Source organism: Lutra lutra, chromosome 4 (genome assembly GCF_902655055.1).
Source record: "Lutra lutra chromosome 4, mLutLut1.2, whole genome shotgun sequence".
In the NCBI taxonomy this organism is placed as follows: Eukaryota; Metazoa; Chordata; class Mammalia; order Carnivora; family Mustelidae; genus Lutra; species Lutra lutra.
In genome coordinates, this window is record NC_062281.1 from 17531003 (window position 1) to 17551828 (window position 20826).

The window sequence follows — 20826 nt, forward strand, 5'->3', positions numbered from 1 at the left end:
GTTTTAAAAATGTACATTTGGATTAGAGAGGGAGACAAACCGTAAGACACTCTTAACTCTAGGAAACAAAGTGAGGGTTGCTGGAGGGGAGGTGGGGAGGGAGGGGATAACTAGGTGATGGGCATCAAGGAGGACACAGGACAGAATGAGCACAGGGTGTCATACGCAACTGATGAATCACTGAGCTCTCTCTGAAACTAGTAATATACTACATGTTAATCAACTGAATTTAAATAAAATAAAAATTTTAAAAAATTTACATTTGGGGCGTCTGGCTGGCTCAGTCAGAGGGATGTATGACTCTTGATCTCAGGGTCATGACTTTGAACTCCATGATGGGTAGAGGGATTAAGTAAAAAAAATAAAGTTAAACAAAAAAGTGAAATGCACATTACCTGGTCACGGCAAATACTTTGTATAATATACTAGAGCTTTCAGGTGGAGCTGGCAACTGGTATCTGCAAGAAAGAGTATCACATTCCCAGGCGAAGATGGAGTTATCTTTAAAACAGCTGAGGATGGTATTACTTAATGGCAAAAAGAATACCTAAAAAGGGAGAAAAACAGTTCTTGTTTATGTAGCCCACAGCTCTCTTTACATTTTTTACATTTTACATACAAATTATACAAGTTGTCAATTTTTAGTTTGAAAAATTACTTTTTCTTAAACTCAAAAAAAATATACATTTATGACATAGGACGGGATAACACTGAAATCTCGTATACTATTATAAAACTGAAAGGAAAAGGTAAAACCCTTTAAATAAAAAAATCGGGGACTAAAATGACTAGACAGTTCATAAAATACAAAGTAACAATTTAAAGATATTTAACCTTATAAAAGATTCAAGTGAAAATAACACTCTATGTGTATCAAATTGACTTTAAAAATAACATAAACACATATACAAGCTAGACATACACTAACATGGGAACTCTGTTTATGAACTACGTACTATTATAAACATGACTTGAAATAGGAACTACTCATAAAGATTACACATTAAATGCTGCTGAGTAGAGGAAACTGGTAATAAAAACTGGTTACAGACACCATATGACATATCTCAACAGCCTTGAAAATATGTATCTCTTCTGAACCAATCAGTCTGCTTCTAAGAGCTAATCCTTTGGAAGAAAAAATCAGCAAGGTGCTTTGAGATAAATGTATACAAATGTTTGTTGAGCATTATTTATAAAAGTAAAAAGTTGAGGGGCACCTGGGTGGCTCAGTGGGTTAAAGCTTCTGCCTTCAGCTCGGGTCATGATCCCAGGGTCCTGGGATGGAGCCCGCATTGGGCTCTCTCCTCAGCGGGGAGCCTGCTTCCTCCTCTCTCTGCCTGCCTCTCTGCCTAATTGTGATCTCTGTCAAATAAATAAATAAAATCTTAAAAAAAAAAACTTTTTTTAAAGTAAAAAGTTGAAATCAAAACCTTGATGTTTTATTAGAGACTCAACTTCATGGACAATTTCGACTAAGCTTGTAGCGAACTTGGAAATACCATTTTACTCTGATTTCTGTGTTTCTATTACATACGCTCTGAATAATGCTGACTTTCTTTTTTTTTAAAGATTTTATTTATTTATTACCCACTGAGCCACCCAGGCGTCCCTGACTTTTGATAATAAAAAATTTTAGTTAAAACTCATCATTTTCTCCTAAGAATGTCAATGGCCTCTAAAATGATTTTGTGTGTCATTTGTGTAAAGCATACAAAGGGAGGGAGGGAAAAGAAAGAAGGAAAGAAAATGGGAAGAAATCTATGCCCAAAGAACAACATATTCCTGCCCATCATCTCAAAATAGTCTCCTCACATAGCCTGGGACATCTCACGTGGTTGATCCTTAGTTACATCTCTAGCTCTTTATTCTTTGACTCCCAGCTGGAATAGCCTTCTTACTGGCATTATAGCTTATTATAATACTTTATATTTGAATATATTTTGTCCTTGTTTCTGCTAGTTTGTCTTTATAAGCTTTATTATTCTTTTAAGAATATATGATTTGGTCTCGTATTAGAGCGGAACAGGGACTCACCCAGGAGGCAGAACACCTTGAACAATCTGTAGCCTTGCATTCTGACCCCTGACTGGTCACCCACCTTCACCATTTCCTAGTGTGAGAAGGAGGCTCGTCTTCTCTGACTTCTTCTGCTACATTCTTTGGGAATGAAGTGTGCAACGTTTCGAACACTGGAGTATCTCCTGAGTATTTACAGTCTGGAGGCCATCATCATAGTAATGAGAGGGAGCAGACCCAAAACGACTGTCTGCGGGAAAGCAGGCTCAACACCAAATCGCCCGTGGCTTCCTCCAGCGTTAAAAACATAATGAATCCATAACGCACCTAAATGAAATACTTCTGCAACCCTGCATCTAATTTGTGTCATCACCCAGTCCATTATATAAATGCAGTTAAGAAATGATTCTAATAATTAATGTTATTACTATATTACTATAAAAATTTCAGAGGATTGAAACCCATACTTTTTTTTAATAGTTTTGTTTTTTCTCTTAGAGGTGGAGTGAGGGGTAGAGAGAGGGAGAAAGAAAATCTTCAGCAGGCTCCACGTCCAGCACGGGTCTGACACAGGACTCCATCTCAGGACCTTGAGCCGAAATCGAGAATCAGATGCTCAACCAACTGAGCTACCCAGGTGCCCCAAGAAACCTGCAAATTTTATAGTAACAGTTGAAGGCTTTTATCATGAACTATTTTTCTCATATGCATGTAACAGTATCTTTTAAAATAATAATAATAGTAGCGCTAAAAAACCACAACCCATACACACACACACACACACACACACACACACACACACATATAATGCACTATGGGACTTACCGGTTAATTATAACAATCTACTCAGTGTTAATGCTAATAAGACAAAATAAAAAATGCTAATTCAACTGCTGTCCTTGCCTGATTCAACCCCTGCTTTTGTCCTTGGCTCACTTTGTCAAAGACAATCTCTGGTAGATGGTTTGCCAACAGGTTCAGGAAGATTTATGACAGCCCTTATTGAAAGAATATGAAATAAATATATTGTGATCTGTAATTATTGCACTGAAATGCTGTTTGAAAGCTGACGTCTAGGGGCATCTGGGTGGCTCAGTGGGTTAAAGCCTCTGCCTTGGGCTCAGGTCATGATCCCAGGGTCCTGGGATCGAGCCCCGCATCCGGCTCTCTGCTCCGTAGGGAGCCTGCTTCCTCCTCTCTCTCTGCTTGCCTCTCTGCCTACTTGTGATCTCTGTCTGTCAAATAAACAAAATCTTTAAAAAAAAAAAAAAAAAAGAAAGAAAGAAAGCCGACGTCAAAAAAAGTGACTTAAGATTTCTATTATAACTAGCAATATTTTTCTAAAAAAGTAATAAAGTTTATTCCTACTGGCAGAAGCCAAAGCTTAAAAGTTAATGAACACCAACTGCTATTTTAGGGGAAGAGCTGTGATAGATTATTGCCTACATGATTATTCATTACTAGATTTGTGATGTTAATTGCTAGATTTTAATGATTATAAAATTGTTCCTAATGAATCATGTCATTATTCAGATAGTGTCATCTCTTGACAATCATAAAAAGCTTAGAAAAAACTTGAAAAGCACTAACAAAATATACTTTTTGGAGGGTTGGGTGAAAGGTTTTCCTCATAAAATATGAAACTCCTAGGCTTTCCAACTCACTTTTGAGAATTAGGTGAACTCTTTCCAAAGTTGAGAGTTCAGTACAATAATAAAGAGCAAGCTAAATCAAATACACAATTCAGAGGAAATTTAGTGAGCGCCCACTGTATACAAAGACTAAATTTAGTAACATGTTCTTTGTTAAACGTTTCCTCATATCCATCACAACCTTTTCCAATACATACTGAACCACAGTAATCAGAAACCCTAGGATTTATTAAAAAATCCCAAAGTAAATATTTAATTTAAATATTCTACCTCCAACATCAACAAAATAATCAAAGTTTACTAATAGGAAGAGGTGTAATCGGCTTACCCGAGAGGCAGTACGGTACAATGGAGTGACTCTGGAATAAGACAGGCTTAGATTCAAAACACACGTCTTTGGTGAGCTCTGTGACACTGGGCACATTACTTAATGCTTCTGAACTGCAGATTCCCCATTTGTAAAATGAGAATAGCATCTACTTTTAGGATTATTTAAGTTTAAAAATAACCAACTCAACAACTGGTATCTATTGCCATTGGTATTGATTATTCCTATAGCCGGGGACAAAAACCAGTGGAAAGATGTTGGAATGATAGGTTCTTTAAAAACATTTTGAAATCAGGGGCGCCTGGGTGGCTCCGTTGGGGAAGTGTCCAAGTCTTGATTTTGGCTCAGGTCATGATCTCAAGATGGTAGACGGAGCCCCGTGCTGGGCTCTGTGCTCAGTGGAGAGTCTGCTTGAGAATCTCTCTCTCCCTCTGCTTCTGCCCCTCCCCCTGCTGGTGCATGCATGCGCCCCCCCCTCAAATAAATTTTAAAAATCTTTAAAAAAGAAAAAAGAAAAGAAAAACATTTTGAAATCAAAGGTCCAAAGTTATTTTTCTTAAACCCTTGGTGTTAGATGTATTCCTGAATTCAGAATTATTCCCAATCTGAGAAACGTAATAGGAGGTATGTTCTGGAACAGTATGCAGAACCCCTGGGGGACCTGGAGCAACTCTCTGTCACTCAAACATACGAACATTTCAGCCTCCTGGCGGTTCAGTTCAGGTTTTGCTGCTAAATGAGCTCAGGTAAGATTGGATTTTGCCATGAAGTGAGTTACTTGAAAACTTCCGGGTTTCTGCATGGCTAATGAGACACTGTTCATCTGTTTTAGGCAGTTCACAAGAGATAGAACAGTTCCCTTACAGCTTTTTGGAGATAACTAACTGTACTGAGATAATCCCACAGTAGAACCAGATCACAGATGAGAACAACAGACAACAGCAAAAGCCGCAGCAGCTGCAGCTGACTTGGTTATAAGCACTTGCTATACCAGAGCAGGTGCTAGGTGCTAGGTGCTCAGTGCTCTGTATAAGTGATCACATCCCGTCCTGGAGTCAATCCTACAGTACCTGCTGCTCCCATCTGCATCCTACACATCAGGTAAATAGCTCGTCGAAAATGCTGAATGGGAATCTACTCAAGACTTTAGACATAACTTCTGTCTGACAAGAACTACGAATGAAAGAATAAGTTAAATGACATAATGATGAACAGTAAGACAAATTCAGAATTTGGGGCATTTTCCAGGACAACTGGCCTGGTTGCCCTCAAAATAAATAAATGAATAAATAATGTCATGGGAAAAAATGGTAAAAGGCTATATTATTTTATTTTTAAAGATTTATTTGAGGGGGGGCACGTGTGGGGAAGACAGAGGAAGAGGAAGACAAGAGAATCTTAGGCAGACTCCCCACTGAGGGTACAGCCCAACACGGGGCTCGATCTCACCACCTGGAGATCATGACCTGAGCCAAAATCAGGAGTCGGATGCTTAACCAATTGAGCCGCCCAGGTGCCCCAGTAGAAGACTATTTTAGATTAAAAGGAGCCATCATAAAAGGAGACTGTGCACAGCATCATTTGTCACCTTGTATCTCTCTCCCTCTCCCTCTCTCTCTCTCTCTCTCACACACACACACACACAAAGTCACAAAAGTTCTGTTTAAAATATAGAATCGGAAACTGGAATAAAAACATAGATTTAGTAAAAACTTGATAAGAATAAAGTTTTACTTTAAGATTAGTTTAAAATTACTTTCTATTTTCAACAGAATAAGCCAGGAATGGCAACAGTCTGGCCCCTTCAGCTCTTGTATAGCCCAGAAGCTAAGAACGGTTTTTACATTTTAAAATTATTTCATTGTAGGTGGTTATAGAAGTACATACATAATATCCTCAACTTTGCTCTTGTCTGCAAAACCAAGAATATTTATTAGTGGGTCCTTCGAGAAACAGTTCGCAGACTTTTAGTTAGTAGACTAAGTTTGTAGACTAAGATGGTCTATTATTCGAGAACAATATACCTATATGCATGCTGCATACTCTACATATGTTTTCTATATTTTATTCTCATATCGCTAACATTTGGAGTCCCATCTTTTAAACTAAGATGTCTAAGTGACCAAGCAAGGTTAGAATTGGCAACGATCCAGCATCTAGTAATTTTAATTTCATGGTAAAAAGAACAGATGGTTCTGTGTCACTGTTTCATAACTCTGTTTCCATTGTGGGTTCAATTCCCAGTGTGTTCTTCTTTTGAATTTAGAATTCAATTTAATGCTGAAGCAATTAAAGAAGAAAAGACCTACTAAGATATTTGGCCTAAACCCCTAAAGAATAAGGTGGCTACAACTTCTATCTCTTTTTAATTATTAAAGGCAATCTAAAGAACTCTGAGATTTCCATGGAGACTACAAAATACATTTCTGGTTGACATGCACTGTTAGCTGTTCACATTAACGACCAAGAAATTAAAATACCGCATGGATAATATAACCAGAAGCAAGAGAATGAATCACACAGGAGACTCAGATGATCCTGAAAACAATATTAGGCTAATCAAATGGAGAAAGCAAAATGAAGCCTTAAAGGCAAAAGAAGTGGCTATTTTTTTTAAAAAGTGATATATGCATACAAAGGAATAGAGATCAACAATAAAAAGGAATGAACTACAGGTAAGTCCAACACCATGCATGAATCTCAAAACCATCATGCAGAAGGAGAAAAGCTTTACAATTACCATTTCTGACTAGCTCTCTTTGTTTGAAATTTTAGGACAAAACTTATCTATGGTGGAAAGACATCAGGATAGTGCTTCCCTGGATAGGGATAAGAGAGAACTTTCTGGAATGATGAAAGTAATAGGTCTGTACAGGTTACAAAAGTGTATGTACTTGACAAAACTTAACAAATGAATACTCAAGATTTGTGCATTTCATCATATATAAATTCCACATCAACAAATACTGAACCCTGGTCAATTAAATTCAGATTGAAGTATTTTGGGGCAAGTATACTGACATCTGCAATTCACTTTAAAATGAAAAGAAAGGGACACCTGGGTGGCTCAGTCGGTTGGGCTGCTGCCTTCGGCTCAGGTTGTGATCCCAGGGTTCTGGGTTCAAGTCCCACATCGGGCTACTTGGTCGGCGGAGAGCCTGCTTCTCTCTCTGCCTCCGCCTGCCACTCAGCCTGCTTGTGCTCTCTCTCTCTCTGACATATATATAAATAAATAAAATCTTTAAAAAAAAAAAAAGAATAAATGGAGGGACAGAAAGATGGATAGATCCATATCAAGTACAGTAAAAGATAATAAAGGAACATGTTAATGGCAGAATCTAATGGAATATATGGGTTCACTGTGGAATTCTTACAAATCTACTCTGTTTGAATTTTTTTTTTTTTTTTTGACAGAGAGAGATCACAAGTAGGCAGAGCAGCAGGCAGAGAGAGAGGGGGAAGCAGGCTCCCTGCCGAGCAGAGAGCCTCATGCGGGGCTCGATCCCAGGACCCTGGGATCATGACCTGAGCCAAAGGCAGAAGCTTAACCCACTGAGCAACCCAGGTGCCCCTATGTTTGAAATTTTTTAAGACAAAAGCTCAGTAAGTTATAAACTGTAGCCACAGGCAACATCTTCATTCCGATGGGCCACTCCGCTTTGCGTGTTACTGTGTTATGAGAACACAGTACATGGGACAAAGTGAATCATGCATTACTCTCATGTCACCTATAAATCCTACTGACCAAGAAACTAGTCCGAGAAGCACAACGGACCAAGATGCGCCCCACCTCCACTGACCTTTTGGATACCCACAGACTGTCGAATATTCAGCTTTCTTTTCCTCTGAAAGGTATCCAAGTCCCACAGCTGGGCCGTGTCAGAAGAAGTGGTGATGGCGTATCTCCCGGAGGCATGCACGGAGATCGAGAACACGGACGACTCATGTCCTCTCATCCAGCTAACCAGCTCCTTGCTAACTGTGGCAGAAAGTAGAAGTTACACAGGTAGAACACTGTAGCTCATCCCAGCCCGGATTCGCTGATGGCCGGTATTTACGAGACACCTGAGCTCACATCTACAAAAGAAAAAGCCAGTAGCGAAAATGCACAACAGAGCACCTAACATGCCCATCACTGACACGCGAGGCGACGAGGCCAAATGAGGAAGGGCTTAAGAACAGCTTTCAGGGGCGCCTGGGTGGCTCAGTGGGTTAAGCCTCTGCCTTCAGCTCAGGTCATGATCTCAGGGTCCTGGGATTGAGCCCCGCATCAAGCTCTCTGCTTGGCAGGGAGCCTGCCTCCACCCCCCCCACCTGCCTCTCTGCCTACTTGTGATCTCTCTCTGTCAAATAAGTAAATAAAATCATGAAAAAAAATTAAAAAAAAAAAAAAGAAATAAAAGATGAGGTAAGTCTTCAGTGGTTCTAGCTTAGTTATGTAACTAGGTGATACTAGGAGCTGATTTAAGAAGTACGGGAGGAGAAACAGATCCAGCAGTGTGGGAAAAAGTGATCACGAATTTGATTTTCAAAATTGATCCTGAGGTGTGTACATGCACGTGTGAGAGAGAAACACAGAACAGCCTGGCAGAGAAAATACCAAAAATGTCACAGCAATTATCACTAGGTCATAGAATTTTAAGTGATTTTTAAGTTCTCTTTTCATTTTCCTGTGTTTCCAAATTTGCTGTGGTAGGCAAGTTTTACTTTCATGATCGGAAGATTTTCCTCCAGAAAAGAAGAAACTGGGGAGAATAGTCCGAAAGCAAGATATAAATCTGGGAAACATTAAGATACAAAGTAGGTCAAAAATGAAAACAGAGGGAACAGAGAGAAACCCCTGGGGAGCGAGCAGTAGTTTCCAAACACCAGTCTAAAGTCTGGCATTAGTTAATGATCAATTTTTCATTGGTTTTCAGTGAAATGAGAAAAATAAGGATAATGAAATGAAGCTTAAATTTAAAGTACTACCTTTTAATCGAGGATTATATCTTTCTAACTTCCTTTATGTTTTAAAAAATCTTATTTCACGAAATGCAGTTCTATTGTTTTTTCCAATGTCATTTAGCAAAATTAAAAGCTGACAACCCGTGCGAGTTGTTCCTCTACTTTTTCCTTTTAATTGGGTGAAAAATCCCAAAGTCTAGGGACCACTCAAATAACCCAGGAGGGAGCCTAGTAAGAAGCAGTCGGGAGAGTAGGAAGAGAACGTAGAGAGAAGAGTAGGAAACCGAGGCCCTGCCGTGAAGCAAAGTGCTAAATGCTACTGAGAGGCAGAATGGAAAGTACAAAGAAGGTTTCAAAGAGGTTAGTAACCTCTGGTTAGAGGTTACTAACGACCTTAGAGGAGCAGGGAGTGCCTTAGAGGAGCAGGGAGTGCAGAGAGGGAGAATTCTAACTCTGAATCTGCTGCTGGAGGCTACGAAGCCAGGGGCTTTAGCAGTGAAGAGGGAGGTACTCATGGAGGTGGAGACAACATCAGAAGGAGGGGGCTTCACTGGTGGGGGAAGGGGTTCAACTCCCAGAAGAGACTGCAAGATGGACCTGAGAAGAGAGAAGGAGAATGGATGGAATCCGAGGGAAGTGATCACAGATGAGTATCAACATTGAGTGTTTTAGAATTTCTGCGGCAGCAGCTTCTGTAACCGAAAACTGGAGGCGGTTTAAAGTCCATTGAGAGAGAACAGGTTTAATCGTTACGGTACTGCCGACAACTACAGAGCGGAATATTACATGCTGATTTTAAAATGCTGCATGGATTTTTAACGAGGTTTAGAAAATGATTCCACCAAATAATCTAGAAAGGATGGTCATGTGTTTGTTAGAATGTAAAAGAGGGGGCACCTCAGGCGCTCAGTTGGTTAAGCGTCAGCCTTCGGCTCAGGTCGTGATCTTGGAGTCTTAGGATCGATCCCTGCATCAGGCTACTTGCTCGGCAGGCCGTCTGCTTCTCCCTCTGACCCTCCCCCTTCTCATGCTCTCTCTCTCTCTCTCTCAATAAATAAATAAATAAATAAATAAAGGAATGTGAAAGAGGTGGGGCGCCTGGGTGGCTCAGTTGGTTAAGCCGCCAACTCTTGGTTTGGGGTCAGGGCATGATCTCAGGGTTGTGAGATGGAGCCCCCCATCCTGGGGCTCTCCGCTCAGCAGGGAGTCTGCTTAAGATCCCCTCTCTCCCCTTCTTTCCCTCCCCCTCCCTGTCTGTGCCTGTGCACTTTCTCTTTCAAATAAATAAGTAAATAAATAAATAAAATCTTAAAAAAAAAAAAAAAGAATGTAAAAAGGGTATATGCAGAAAAACCAGACTGGAAAGATAAGCCCTGACCATAAAAACATGGACCAGTACAAGGGTCCATGTGTGGGTCTTTCACACACAGAGAGAGCAGAACAGCAATGAAGAGAAGGGCCCCTGGAGCTAGGCTTCCAGCTTAGGAATCCTGGCTCCCCTGCTTACGAGCCACAGGACCTTGGTCAAGTTACTTCTGTGCCTCAGTCTCCTCATCTGCAAAACGGACATAACACTATCTCCGTCCATGGGTCTTATGACAATTAAAATTAATATGTATAAAGTCACAGAACAGTATACCTGGCAGAGAGTAAACACTATATAAATGTTAGACCACATTACTAAGGTTATTATTCTTTCCTCTTAAAAGTTTTTTTTTTAGTGGGGCGCCTGAGTGGCTCAGTCATTAGGCATCTGCCTTTGGCTCAGGTCGTGATCCCAGGGTCCTGGGATTGAGCCCCGCACCAGGTTCCCTGCTTAATGGGAAGCCTGCTTCTCCCTCTCCCACCCCCTCTGCTTGTGTTCCCTCTCTTGCTCTGTCTCTATCAAATAAATTTAAAAATCTTAAAAAAAAAGTATTTATTAGAGAGAGAGTGAGAGAGAGCACCCTGAGATCATGACCTGAGCTGACACCAAGAGTCGAACGCTTAACCAACTGTACCACCAGGCGCCCTGGTTATTATTATCTCTACATATTCTATCAATCACTTTAATCACATGAAAAAACAATACACTTGAGATATCTATTTTCTTAAGAGGTTCAGTTTACAGAACTCTAAGTTCTCTAGAACTATTTGAAGTGGTGTATCATACATAGGATATACTAAGAAGATTATTATTCTTGTACAGAAGGACTAAGGAACTGGGGCTTCAAAGAAAGGTATGGCTTTTGTCCAGGCTCCTGGGAGGCAATCTCTAAACCCCTAAAATTCCCCCAGTGATGGGGTGTCTCTGTTACTCATGGCAGGTCCCTCAGGCAACAGCAGCTGGCTTACCTACGGAGAGAACCTGAGTGGGGGCTGCCGCATGGGAAAGACCAGCCATGGGAGTGATTGGTAGGCTGGGCTTTGGGTCACGTGATATCTGTCCACCCTGCAGAGGAGGGCTGGAAATTTGAGTTCAGACCAGCCGGGCAGTAATCCAATCAGCCGTACCCATGTCATGGAGCCTCCATAAAAAGCCGCAGAGCTCAGAGCTTGGGTGAATTTTCGGTTTGGCAGTACTCTGCATGGACAGCCACTCACGGACGCTGGGAGGGGAACATGTCCCTGAGGATAAGGGCAGCTTGTCTTCTAGGAGCCACCCACATTCTGCCCCATGCACCCTTCCTCTGGCTGCTTCTAATTTGTAGCCAGCCGCCGCATTCAAACTATCATCGCGAGCAGAGGGCTTTCCTGAGTTCTGGGAGTCATTCCAGTGAATTATCAAACCTGAGGGTAGTTGTGAGAAACCCTGGGTTTGTAAACAGCTTATGTGATGTAAGGATGGTCCCGGGACCCCCAAACTTGCAGCTGATGTCTGCAGCGAGTGCAGACTGTACAGACTGGCAAACTCCTCGCGTACCGCCTAAATTTGACTCTTATTCAGAAGATAAAGAGGAGGACTTCTTACCTGTGTCGAAACATTTAATAGAATAATCAGCTAATGCCACAAGGAATTCAGACTTCCTACGGAGATTAAAGGCCAGAGCCGTGCAAGCTTGTGCTGTTCGCTGAACAAGATTAAACCTATTAAGAGATTACTGCATTAGTATCAGAAAGTCTTCCAACAGTCATCAATTTTACGTTGGAGGAGTCCTTAGAGATGAAGAAAATGAAACCCAGAAAAATGAACCCTCACATTGGTAGGCCAAAAATGGATTACGAAGAGTGCTGTCCGGCACGTACAGGAATCTGGAATTTACTTAACAGGTTTTAAGCTTAGCAGAATTACGACCAGCCACGGCTTCCGGGAAGGGGATTCTGTTGGCAATGGCAAACGGACAGAAAGATCATGAAGCAAGCCACTACAGAGCATGTCAACCAGCGCTCCGGGGCTGACGCAGAAGGTACAAACAGGACAAGGAGTCAAGTGGGAGAAGGGCTGGTGACACACTGAAATGAGGTAGAGAGGGAGGAATCAGGAATTTCCTCACGTGCAAAAGGAAGGTAAGAAAAGAGTCATGATTAAGAGATCAAGTGAACTAAGATACTGATCGAATGAAATAACATATGCTAAGTGCTTAGCAGAGTACTTGGCACACAGCTAGAGTTTAATTTACTAAAAAAATCAAGTTTTCAAGATTGGGCAAAAGAGGGACAAGTCTGGGAGGTAGGAAATGAGTCTGGTTTTAAATATGTGAGTTCAAGGCCTTTAAAAATTGTGCTATCCAAGAAACAGAGTGCGGGCCAGAGCTGTGATTTAAAACCTCCTAGGAGCCACCTTGAAAAAGTAAAAAGAAAAAAGGTAAAATTAATCTTAATAGCATATTTTACTTAATATGTACTTACTATCATTTCCACATTGAATCAATAAAAAATTACAAATGAGATATTGTACATTCTTTTTTTCACACTAAGTCTTCCCAACCCAGTGTGTATTTTACACTAACAGCACATCTCAATTTAGACTGGCCAGCTTTCATGGGCTCCAGGGCTCGACGCAGTTAGTGGCTAACGCACTGGACAGCCTAATGTAGAAGATATCCCGTACGTAGTAAGGTAGATCTGGGTTAACAGTGTTCGCACTGCAGCTGAAACCTTAGGCTTGGTGCTGAATGAGGACATGGAAGGGAGCAGGCCAACGACAGATGCCCAAGCAGCACAATAAAGGGGCAGGCATTTGCAGAAGAGTCAGCAAAACGAGGGGGGGGAAGATGATCGGAGAAGTAGAAAACTCAGGAAAGAGCTGTACCTTGAAGCAAAAGAAAAACATTCCAGGGAGGAGGTAGAGATGAGTATTTAGTAAGATGAGAATTGAAGAGAGACGAATGAATCAAGCAAGTCAGATTTCCAAGGGACACCAGCATGGTGGGCGTTAGAATCCGACAGGCTTGATTTCAAGTCTCAGCTCTGACACTTACTCCTCCGCTCGGCTGTGATTATGCATAGACAGAGAGAAAAGGGACAGTGGACAAAATAAGGGAGGAACACTTGTGGTGCTACGTCGCAGGGGTAGCTACCGATCGAGATTAGCATGGGAAGAAATTAGGGCCACTTATTTTATGAATAAACCAACCATAGGGACGGCCATATATGTGAGGCTGCGCTTGGGAAGGGGAAGGGAAGCTGGAAAGTGTCTGTTTTCTTATGGGCTGGGAGGCCAGGGAGTCGAGCAAGAGTGGGGTCGTACCCAAGGAGACAAGGAAGCAGGCAAAGACAAGGAAGCTGGAGGAGAGTGGGAGAAGTAGTAAGTACTGATGAGCAAATGAAGGGAAGCATCATTGATGCGGACATCCCTTATTCAGTAATGCAGTCCCTCAACACCAATTTTTGCTTTCTTCAGCAGTGGGATCAGAGAAGCAACAGTTCTATGAATTTAAGGTTGAGAACGGGCAGGGGGTGTTAGGCAAGAATAAAGGGTGGGAGAATTGTGACGGTTATTTTTTTTGGTAAAGAGCGGAAACAATGATTAACATATCTAATAAATCACAGAGAAATTAATTACATATGACCCCTTCTTTTCCTCAACTATTTGAGGATAAGTTAGCGAGATCAGGATTCCTACAAACAAGAAAATTCTCCCATATAATTACAATACAACTATCAAAATCAGGAAATCCCACTGATATATTACCACCACCTAATCCTCAGACCTCATTCAGTTGTGCCACTGGGCCCCAAGAGTGTCCTTCCGGGATCAGCCCAGATGCATGCCTTTACTTGTCATGGCTCTGGTCTTCCTCAGATTGGAATAGTTCTTCTGGTTTTTCTACAACATTCATGACCTTGACCCTTGGGAAGATGACAAGCCATCTTGTTACACAATCGCTTAATTTAGCTCTCTCCATCTGACGATTCCACTGCCTGGATCCAGGGGCCATGTCCCTGGCCGGAATACCACAGAAGGGATCGTCTGCTCTTTCCACTGCTGCCAGGGGGCACATGAATTTTGATCTGTCCTGCTACTTGTGTCATCATTTGCTCGACTTCTTCACTGCAAAATTAATCTTTTCCCCTCTATAATTAATCAGTATTTGCGGGGGAGCTGCTTTGTGACTATACGAGTATCCCTTCTCATTGAACTGTTGTTTGATGACCGAATGAAGTTCTAGATTTCTATTTTACTCAATGGGTTATGACCCCTTACTATCATTATTTATTTTGATACTCAAAATGTCTCCAATATGGCAAGAAGGAGAGCTTTAAAGCTGACCTTTATGTCCTTTGGACACTCTTTTTTAAAATAATTCCTCCTTTCTGGCTACAAAATGTTCCAGATTCACCTGCCTCCATCCTGAAACTGGCCGTTTCTGCAAGGATCCCTGATTACTTTTAGCAGAGCGTGGTATTTAGAACAGAACCAGGCAATGAATGTATTCATTGCTACTGGGAGGTTGTTGTTCCCAGGTCCTGTAAATGGACAAAGCTAGAAAAAACCCATGTACCTATAGTGCATTCACTCAGTCACACGCTTCTATTTACCTCTATGTCAATATATTCAAATCAGACCGTACGCACAGATATATCCCATTCCAATCCAGTACCCCAGGGTTTGTTCTTGTTCTCTGTTCCTTGTTCCTCTGCCTTTCCATACCTGCAACTCCCCTTTCCCATTGTTAGCTACCTGGCCCCCATTATCCTCAACATATTTACTTACTTTATCGAAGCCTCCGGTCTTTCCCATGATTGCCCCATCCCCCACACAGACACCTTCTGACTCTGGCCAGGCGGACATGGTTCTCCCACCAACCCACCCACCCCCACCGCAGGTATGACTCCCTCCATCAATCCCATCTCACTGCTTCTGTACCAAACTGCTGAGCAAAGGAAGAGGAGGCAGACGAGTGCGGATCAATTCTTTAAAACTGCCAGATGCATAAACTGTGACAATAATGTACAAAGGAAATTATGCTCTTTCTAAATGGCCCGACAAAGTACCAGATGTTACTAAGTGAGCAATAGTAAAATTTTAAATTTAAATAACAAGCTACTGGAGATATTGTGCGAACTGGAAACTTGAATTCTCTTAAAAAAAAAAAAAAAATCTAACCATATTTTCTATGCTTTCCCACTTTCTTCCGTCAGCATTTATGACAGGGTTTTACAAGGTACCTGAAATATAGTAAGAACTTGATGAATCTTGCTGAATGAATAATTAATAGGAGGTACTAAAATTGGCAGTAAATGACTTGTTAAATATGATCTGTATCAAAGGTGTCTGCTCACCTGTTTCCATACAAGTCAAAAACATAGATATTTCCTTGATGGTCCCCAGCAATTAAGCAATCACCTGAGCTGTCAAAAGCCACATTCAAAAATCGCAAGACTTTGGGAAGGTAGTCAGAAGAGCTGTGAATGATGTTCACGATAATCCTGTCAGAAGCAAACAAACAAACAACATACTTAATTCTATGTCAAGCATTACTCACGAAAAACACAGCTTTTATGGTAATTTCACTAATTTTGAAGTTTCCTGCCTACCCATTCTTCCCTCTCCTGCTACTCTCCTAGAAGCCATCCTAGTGATTTCTGGAAGCCATGGAGAAAGTTATTATCCAAGTGGCTACTGTGCATACAGATTCATCAAATACCTGAAAACCCACTATGCATCAGACGCTAAAGAAGCTACGACCTGAAAGTAACAGATGGACACAGGCCCTGTTCTCAGGGAGCTTTCAGTTTCGTGGTGAAGAGAGATATTGAAAAACACAAGCACACATATGAAAAGCTTCGTAAACTGTGATTAAGTGATAGACAATAACAAGATATAAGAGAATGTATTTTTGATTGAGTCAAATCGCTACATGAAGCAACAAACACATGCTAAAAACAATGATGTAATAAGTGAAAAGTAGTTTTATATAAACCACAAGCCACGGTGTGTGAGAAAAATCTCAACTCAATATCTTAATTTTAAGATACCTTAATGAAATTTTGTAATATAAAGTGTTCCAAAGTGAACTAAGTGTACATGAGTTTTATTTTCAGCTATATTGGTCTAAAGGTACTTTTTTTTTTTTTTTTTTTTTAAGGATCACATACCACATATCTGTTGAAAAGAAACCTGTTACAAAGCTTGGAGCACGGAATGAATAGCTTCTTAAAATAGTTTATGTGTGCCTATTCAGGTCACAAAGACCAGAATAATCCCCTTCTTTGTTACAACAATAGTTTCCTAATCATGAACATTTTTATGTTAATTGACCTTTTTTGAGTATCTGAACTCAAGTCTTAGAAATGTTTATCTTCCTCATTATTTTTCATTAAAAAAATACTAAATTGAATTAAATGTATTAAACATCTTCTTCAGTTCAAACATAAGGCTTTTCTCTGGGTGAAACAGCAAAATTCTTATGATAATTCATGTTTATCAAGTCCTGGACAAAGATTCTATGCTTGACCAAAGCTTTAGTTTGGCTCCTGAGCCTTCTCAGGGGCACTTCTCCCTCTGTGGGCTTCCTTGTAAAATCTAATTTTAGCACAAACCCTGTTCAGTCTGTTTAATTAGAACCCCTGATCATCTGTGGTAACTGATCAGCTTCTCATTCTCCACTATCTCCCAGCTGACATCCAGTCACCCTGGCTTGTCTTCTTCAAGAATCTCTTTTAGGCTGGTTTACCCATAACTCCCTTAACCTAGATGTTTCCTCTTAGTGATTTTCCATCTACTGCCTCTCCCCATGCTCCTTGGCAGTACATCCCCACTCACTCAGCCTGTAGCCGGAGCTGAGCCCAGTTCTATACTGAAGTCTCCTTTCGTCTATTGCAACAGAGGAATAAAATCTGTTTTTACTTCAACTACTGCCAAGCTCTGGTTTTCCTCTGACATCCCCAAAGGGGAGAGGTTGAGAATAAATATAGTGAAATGAGTAATAATATCAATGTTCCCAGGCAATTAAAACCAGACAGAGTGAACCACTCTTCCCTCGGGTTTTATTTCTATAACATTTACTATGTGTGTGAGTTATAAAATTATATGATCATTGTTCAAAATAAGGAATGAACAGAAAAACACTAATAAATGAAACTGATTATAACTCTACCATCTAGATAATAATCACAATTAATAGCAACATCCTATCCCTCTGATTTCACATAATACATACCAACACATACCAACATTTATTTTAGAACTGTCTTTACCAGCATTTATTTCAGAACTGCCTTTCAATTGCTCACAGGTTGTGTGACAGTTTCTCAGGCCTTCAACATAATTAAAAAATCAAATATTTACCGAACCAAGATGCATGAAACACTGTTTTAAAGTCTTTAAAATGCCCTAAGATGACCCTGTCCGGTAGGAACGATTATCTTCACCAACAGTCTTGGTGATTAACTTGCCCAAGGTCACAGAACTAGTAACTGGACATTTACTTCAACTCAATCTCTGCCCCTTGTCTCTCTTGAGACCATAGCAATGGGTTTTGATGAACAAAATGAAAGCTATGGTTTAGTGGAAGCGAATAACATTTCCATAAAATTGTTTCTTTCCTTTCTTCGATCTTGCATGTATATCTGGATATTTTATAACAGCAAAAAAACAGAATTACTGTGGGTTGGCAATAACTTTCTAAAACATTTAGAGAGCATCAGAAGTTAGGGTAGTATTTACATAAACTTCAAGTTTGGAAATGAAAATCCCTACTGAAGAATCCCTAACCAAAAATTTTTATTCGATAACAGTTGATGGGACAGCAACATGGCTAGGGGGCTGACAGCAACCAGAAATCAAACGAGCTCTTAGTACAACGTCCCACACCGTGGTTCGAGCAAGGAAAGCTGGCGCGTGAAGTCTGCTGATTTGTTGAGAAGCTACCAAAGGATCAACAGAAAAATTACCAGGAATAAAAACATGAATTCAAGTGATGCTGCAAAGGCCACAAAATCTTTGGAAATTAAAAGCAATGGCATCAATCTGTGTGCAGCAATTGGAACCAAGATGGCACCACTTGGGGCAAAGGTTTCCATTAAAGTCTTGAGTGGCTTTGTATGATAGTACAGTGATGTATACATGTCTTTGTATATTTGCCCAAATCCATAGAACATACAACCCCAAAGTGGACCCTAGCATGACTGTAGACTTTGGGTGATAATGCTGTCCCAATGCAGACTCATCAGCTGCAATTAAAACACCTCTGTGATGGGTAATACTGATAATGGGGAGGCTAAGCATATGTGAGGGCAGGTGTATATAGGAAATCTGTCCCTATCAATTTGTCTGTGAACCTAAAACTGTTCTTAAAAAAAAAAAAAAAAAAAAAAGAAGTCTACTTAAAAAACAAACACCATCAGCAGCAGCAGCAGCAGCGCTAATCACCTTGCACTGTACAATATAGCCCCATGGTCACTGCCATATACGCTAACGTGTAAACTCGACAAACCCAGAAGTTTGTTTTGTTCCACTGCTGTCCCCCAGACCTTAGAAGCTTGGCACAGAGTAGATGTTCAACAAACAGTTGATGGATGTATCCTTGTCTGAATATAAACGATGACTTAAGATGGGTAAGTTGCAGCATTTGGAAGGGGTCGACGTGCACCTTTCCCCTTTCCCTGCATCGTTCTTCCTGAGTTCTTTTCCAGGTGCAATCGTTAAAAAGAGTTACTGAGCATCTACTGCGCGCCGGGAATGCTACTGGGCTGCTCCGATAATTCAGGCAGGCAGAACCCTGGTACCCATCCTCTCGCGCACCTCGCCGACCCCCGCCCCATGACCAGGAAGGGTTCCCGACGACCTCGGCGCCCGGAGCACGGCAGGACTAAGGCTACCTGCCTTTCAAGAGGTCATCCGGGCCAGGGATGCCGGCCAGGGATCAGAGGCATTGCCCGAATCTCCCCCCACCCCCGGCCCCTGGCACTCCTCCCCGAGATCCTCCCCAACAGCGCCTCCAACGCCTCTGCAAGGACGCAGAGCCGCCCCTCGCCGGCCTCCAGGCCCCTCCGCAGCCCGCCGCCTTTACCCGTCCCGAGCGGCCGGGGAGGGCTTGCGGTGCCATAGCTTGCCGCTCTCCTTGTTGCCCAGGTCTCTGCTCTGCATGGCGAAGCCCACCCGCGGCCGCCGCCGCCGCCGCCGCCGCCGCCGCCGCCGGGTGCGCAACAGACCGGGCGCCTTCCCGGCAGGCTCCGGGCGCCTTCCCGGCAGGCTCCGCGCTCCCCGCCCGGGAAATTTAAGCTTCCGACCCGGGAGATTTGAGCTCCCGCCTCAGCGTCCGGGATCCCCCGGACGCCGACCTTTCTATTCACAGCCAATAGGGAGGAAGTTTTCCTCCCAACTCCGCCTAGGCAACCCCTGCAACCCTGGACAATGGAACCGGCCAACGACCCTCTCTTAGACTCCGCCCCTTTTAGGGGTCCACCCCCAAGCCCGGGGCCCAAAGCCTTCTGGGAATGGTAGTTCTCTGCAGGTGGCACAGGGCATCGGCAATCCGCTTGAGAATTCTGCACTCTTGGGGCCTCGCAGGGTTTTAAGTTCCCCACCCATGCCAATAAAAGTGGTTTTCTCCTGTGGTCGCTGCGTTCCTTTCTACGTTGCGTTTAGGGATTAAAGGGTCGTAGAGACCACTAATAGAGAAGGATGCAAATGCTTTGAGAATTGCAGTGTTCCTTTTTATGGAGCGTTCGGGCTTAAAAGAACCTCTACAGAGTCCATTCTTGTCCTTTTCACCGTCGCAATTCCTTTTTCAGTTGTAATGTAACAAGAGGCGCCGGTATCATGGTGTCTAGTTCACCGGTCATGGACCAGAAAAGCAATGTCATCAACAACCAGTGGCGCTGACATCTGAGTTCCTTTTCGTAAATATTCACTTAGTCCTTCTCTCCTGCCTGCCAGGTATCAAGCGTTCTTCTAAGTGCTTTACGAATATTAATCCATTTAATCCTTATAGCAAACCTACAATGTTGGTAGTACTATTATTCTCATTTTTTGTGCTCTGTGAGGCAGTACATTGGTTTCTTGCGGTTGCAGAAATGAATAACCACAAACTTGGTTAAAAAAAAAAAAGTTATTCTCATATTCTGGAGGCCAGAATCAGAAATCAAGGTGTTGGCCCAGCGGCTCCCTCCAGAGGCTCTAGGGAAGATTCCATTCCTTGCCTTTTCCAGCTGGTGACTTCCTTGACTTGGGACCACATCATTACCTTCCAGCCTTCACTCTCTGCCTCCATCTCTGCATTGTTTCCAATCTCTCTTGCTTTTCTTTTATGAGAACACCTGTCATTGGACCTAAGGTCCACCTGGGTAATCCAAGATGATCTCTTCATTCCAAGGTTCTTAATTACACCAGCAAAGACTGTTTTCTTTCTTTCTTTTTTTTTTAAGATTTTATTTATTTATTTGACAGACAGAGATCACAAGTAGGCAAAGAGGCAGGCAGAGAGAGAGGGGGAAGCAGGCTCCCCACTGAGC

The 20826-nt window shown here is 41.9% G+C and overlaps 1 protein-coding gene across 7 annotated transcripts in view; it reads right to left on the reverse strand.

Moving 5' to 3' along the window:
* TBC1D31 (TBC1 domain family member 31) overlaps positions 1 to 19554 on the reverse strand; it is a 69638-nt gene extending 50084 nt beyond the window's left edge. For 3 of the 7 annotated variants that reach the window (XM_047724059.1, XM_047724058.1, XM_047724056.1), the window contains exons 1-5: positions 19383 to 19554; positions 15652 to 15798; positions 11897 to 12012; positions 7800 to 7978; positions 396 to 547 (exon numbers count right to left, since the gene is read on the reverse strand). In XM_047724059.1, coding sequence (XP_047580015.1) covers positions 396 to 547; positions 7800 to 7978; positions 11897 to 12012; positions 15652 to 15798; positions 19383 to 19459 — 671 coding nt within the window. In that variant the 5' untranslated portion in view covers positions 19460 to 19554. Of the gene's footprint in view, positions 1 to 395; positions 548 to 7799; positions 7979 to 11896; positions 12013 to 15651; positions 15799 to 15906; positions 15955 to 19382 lie in introns of all 7 variants that reach the window. The other 4 variants (XM_047724062.1, XM_047724060.1, XM_047724057.1 and 1 more) reach the window with 3 other exon arrangements.
* Between the last annotated feature and the right edge of the window lie 1272 nt (positions 19555 to 20826).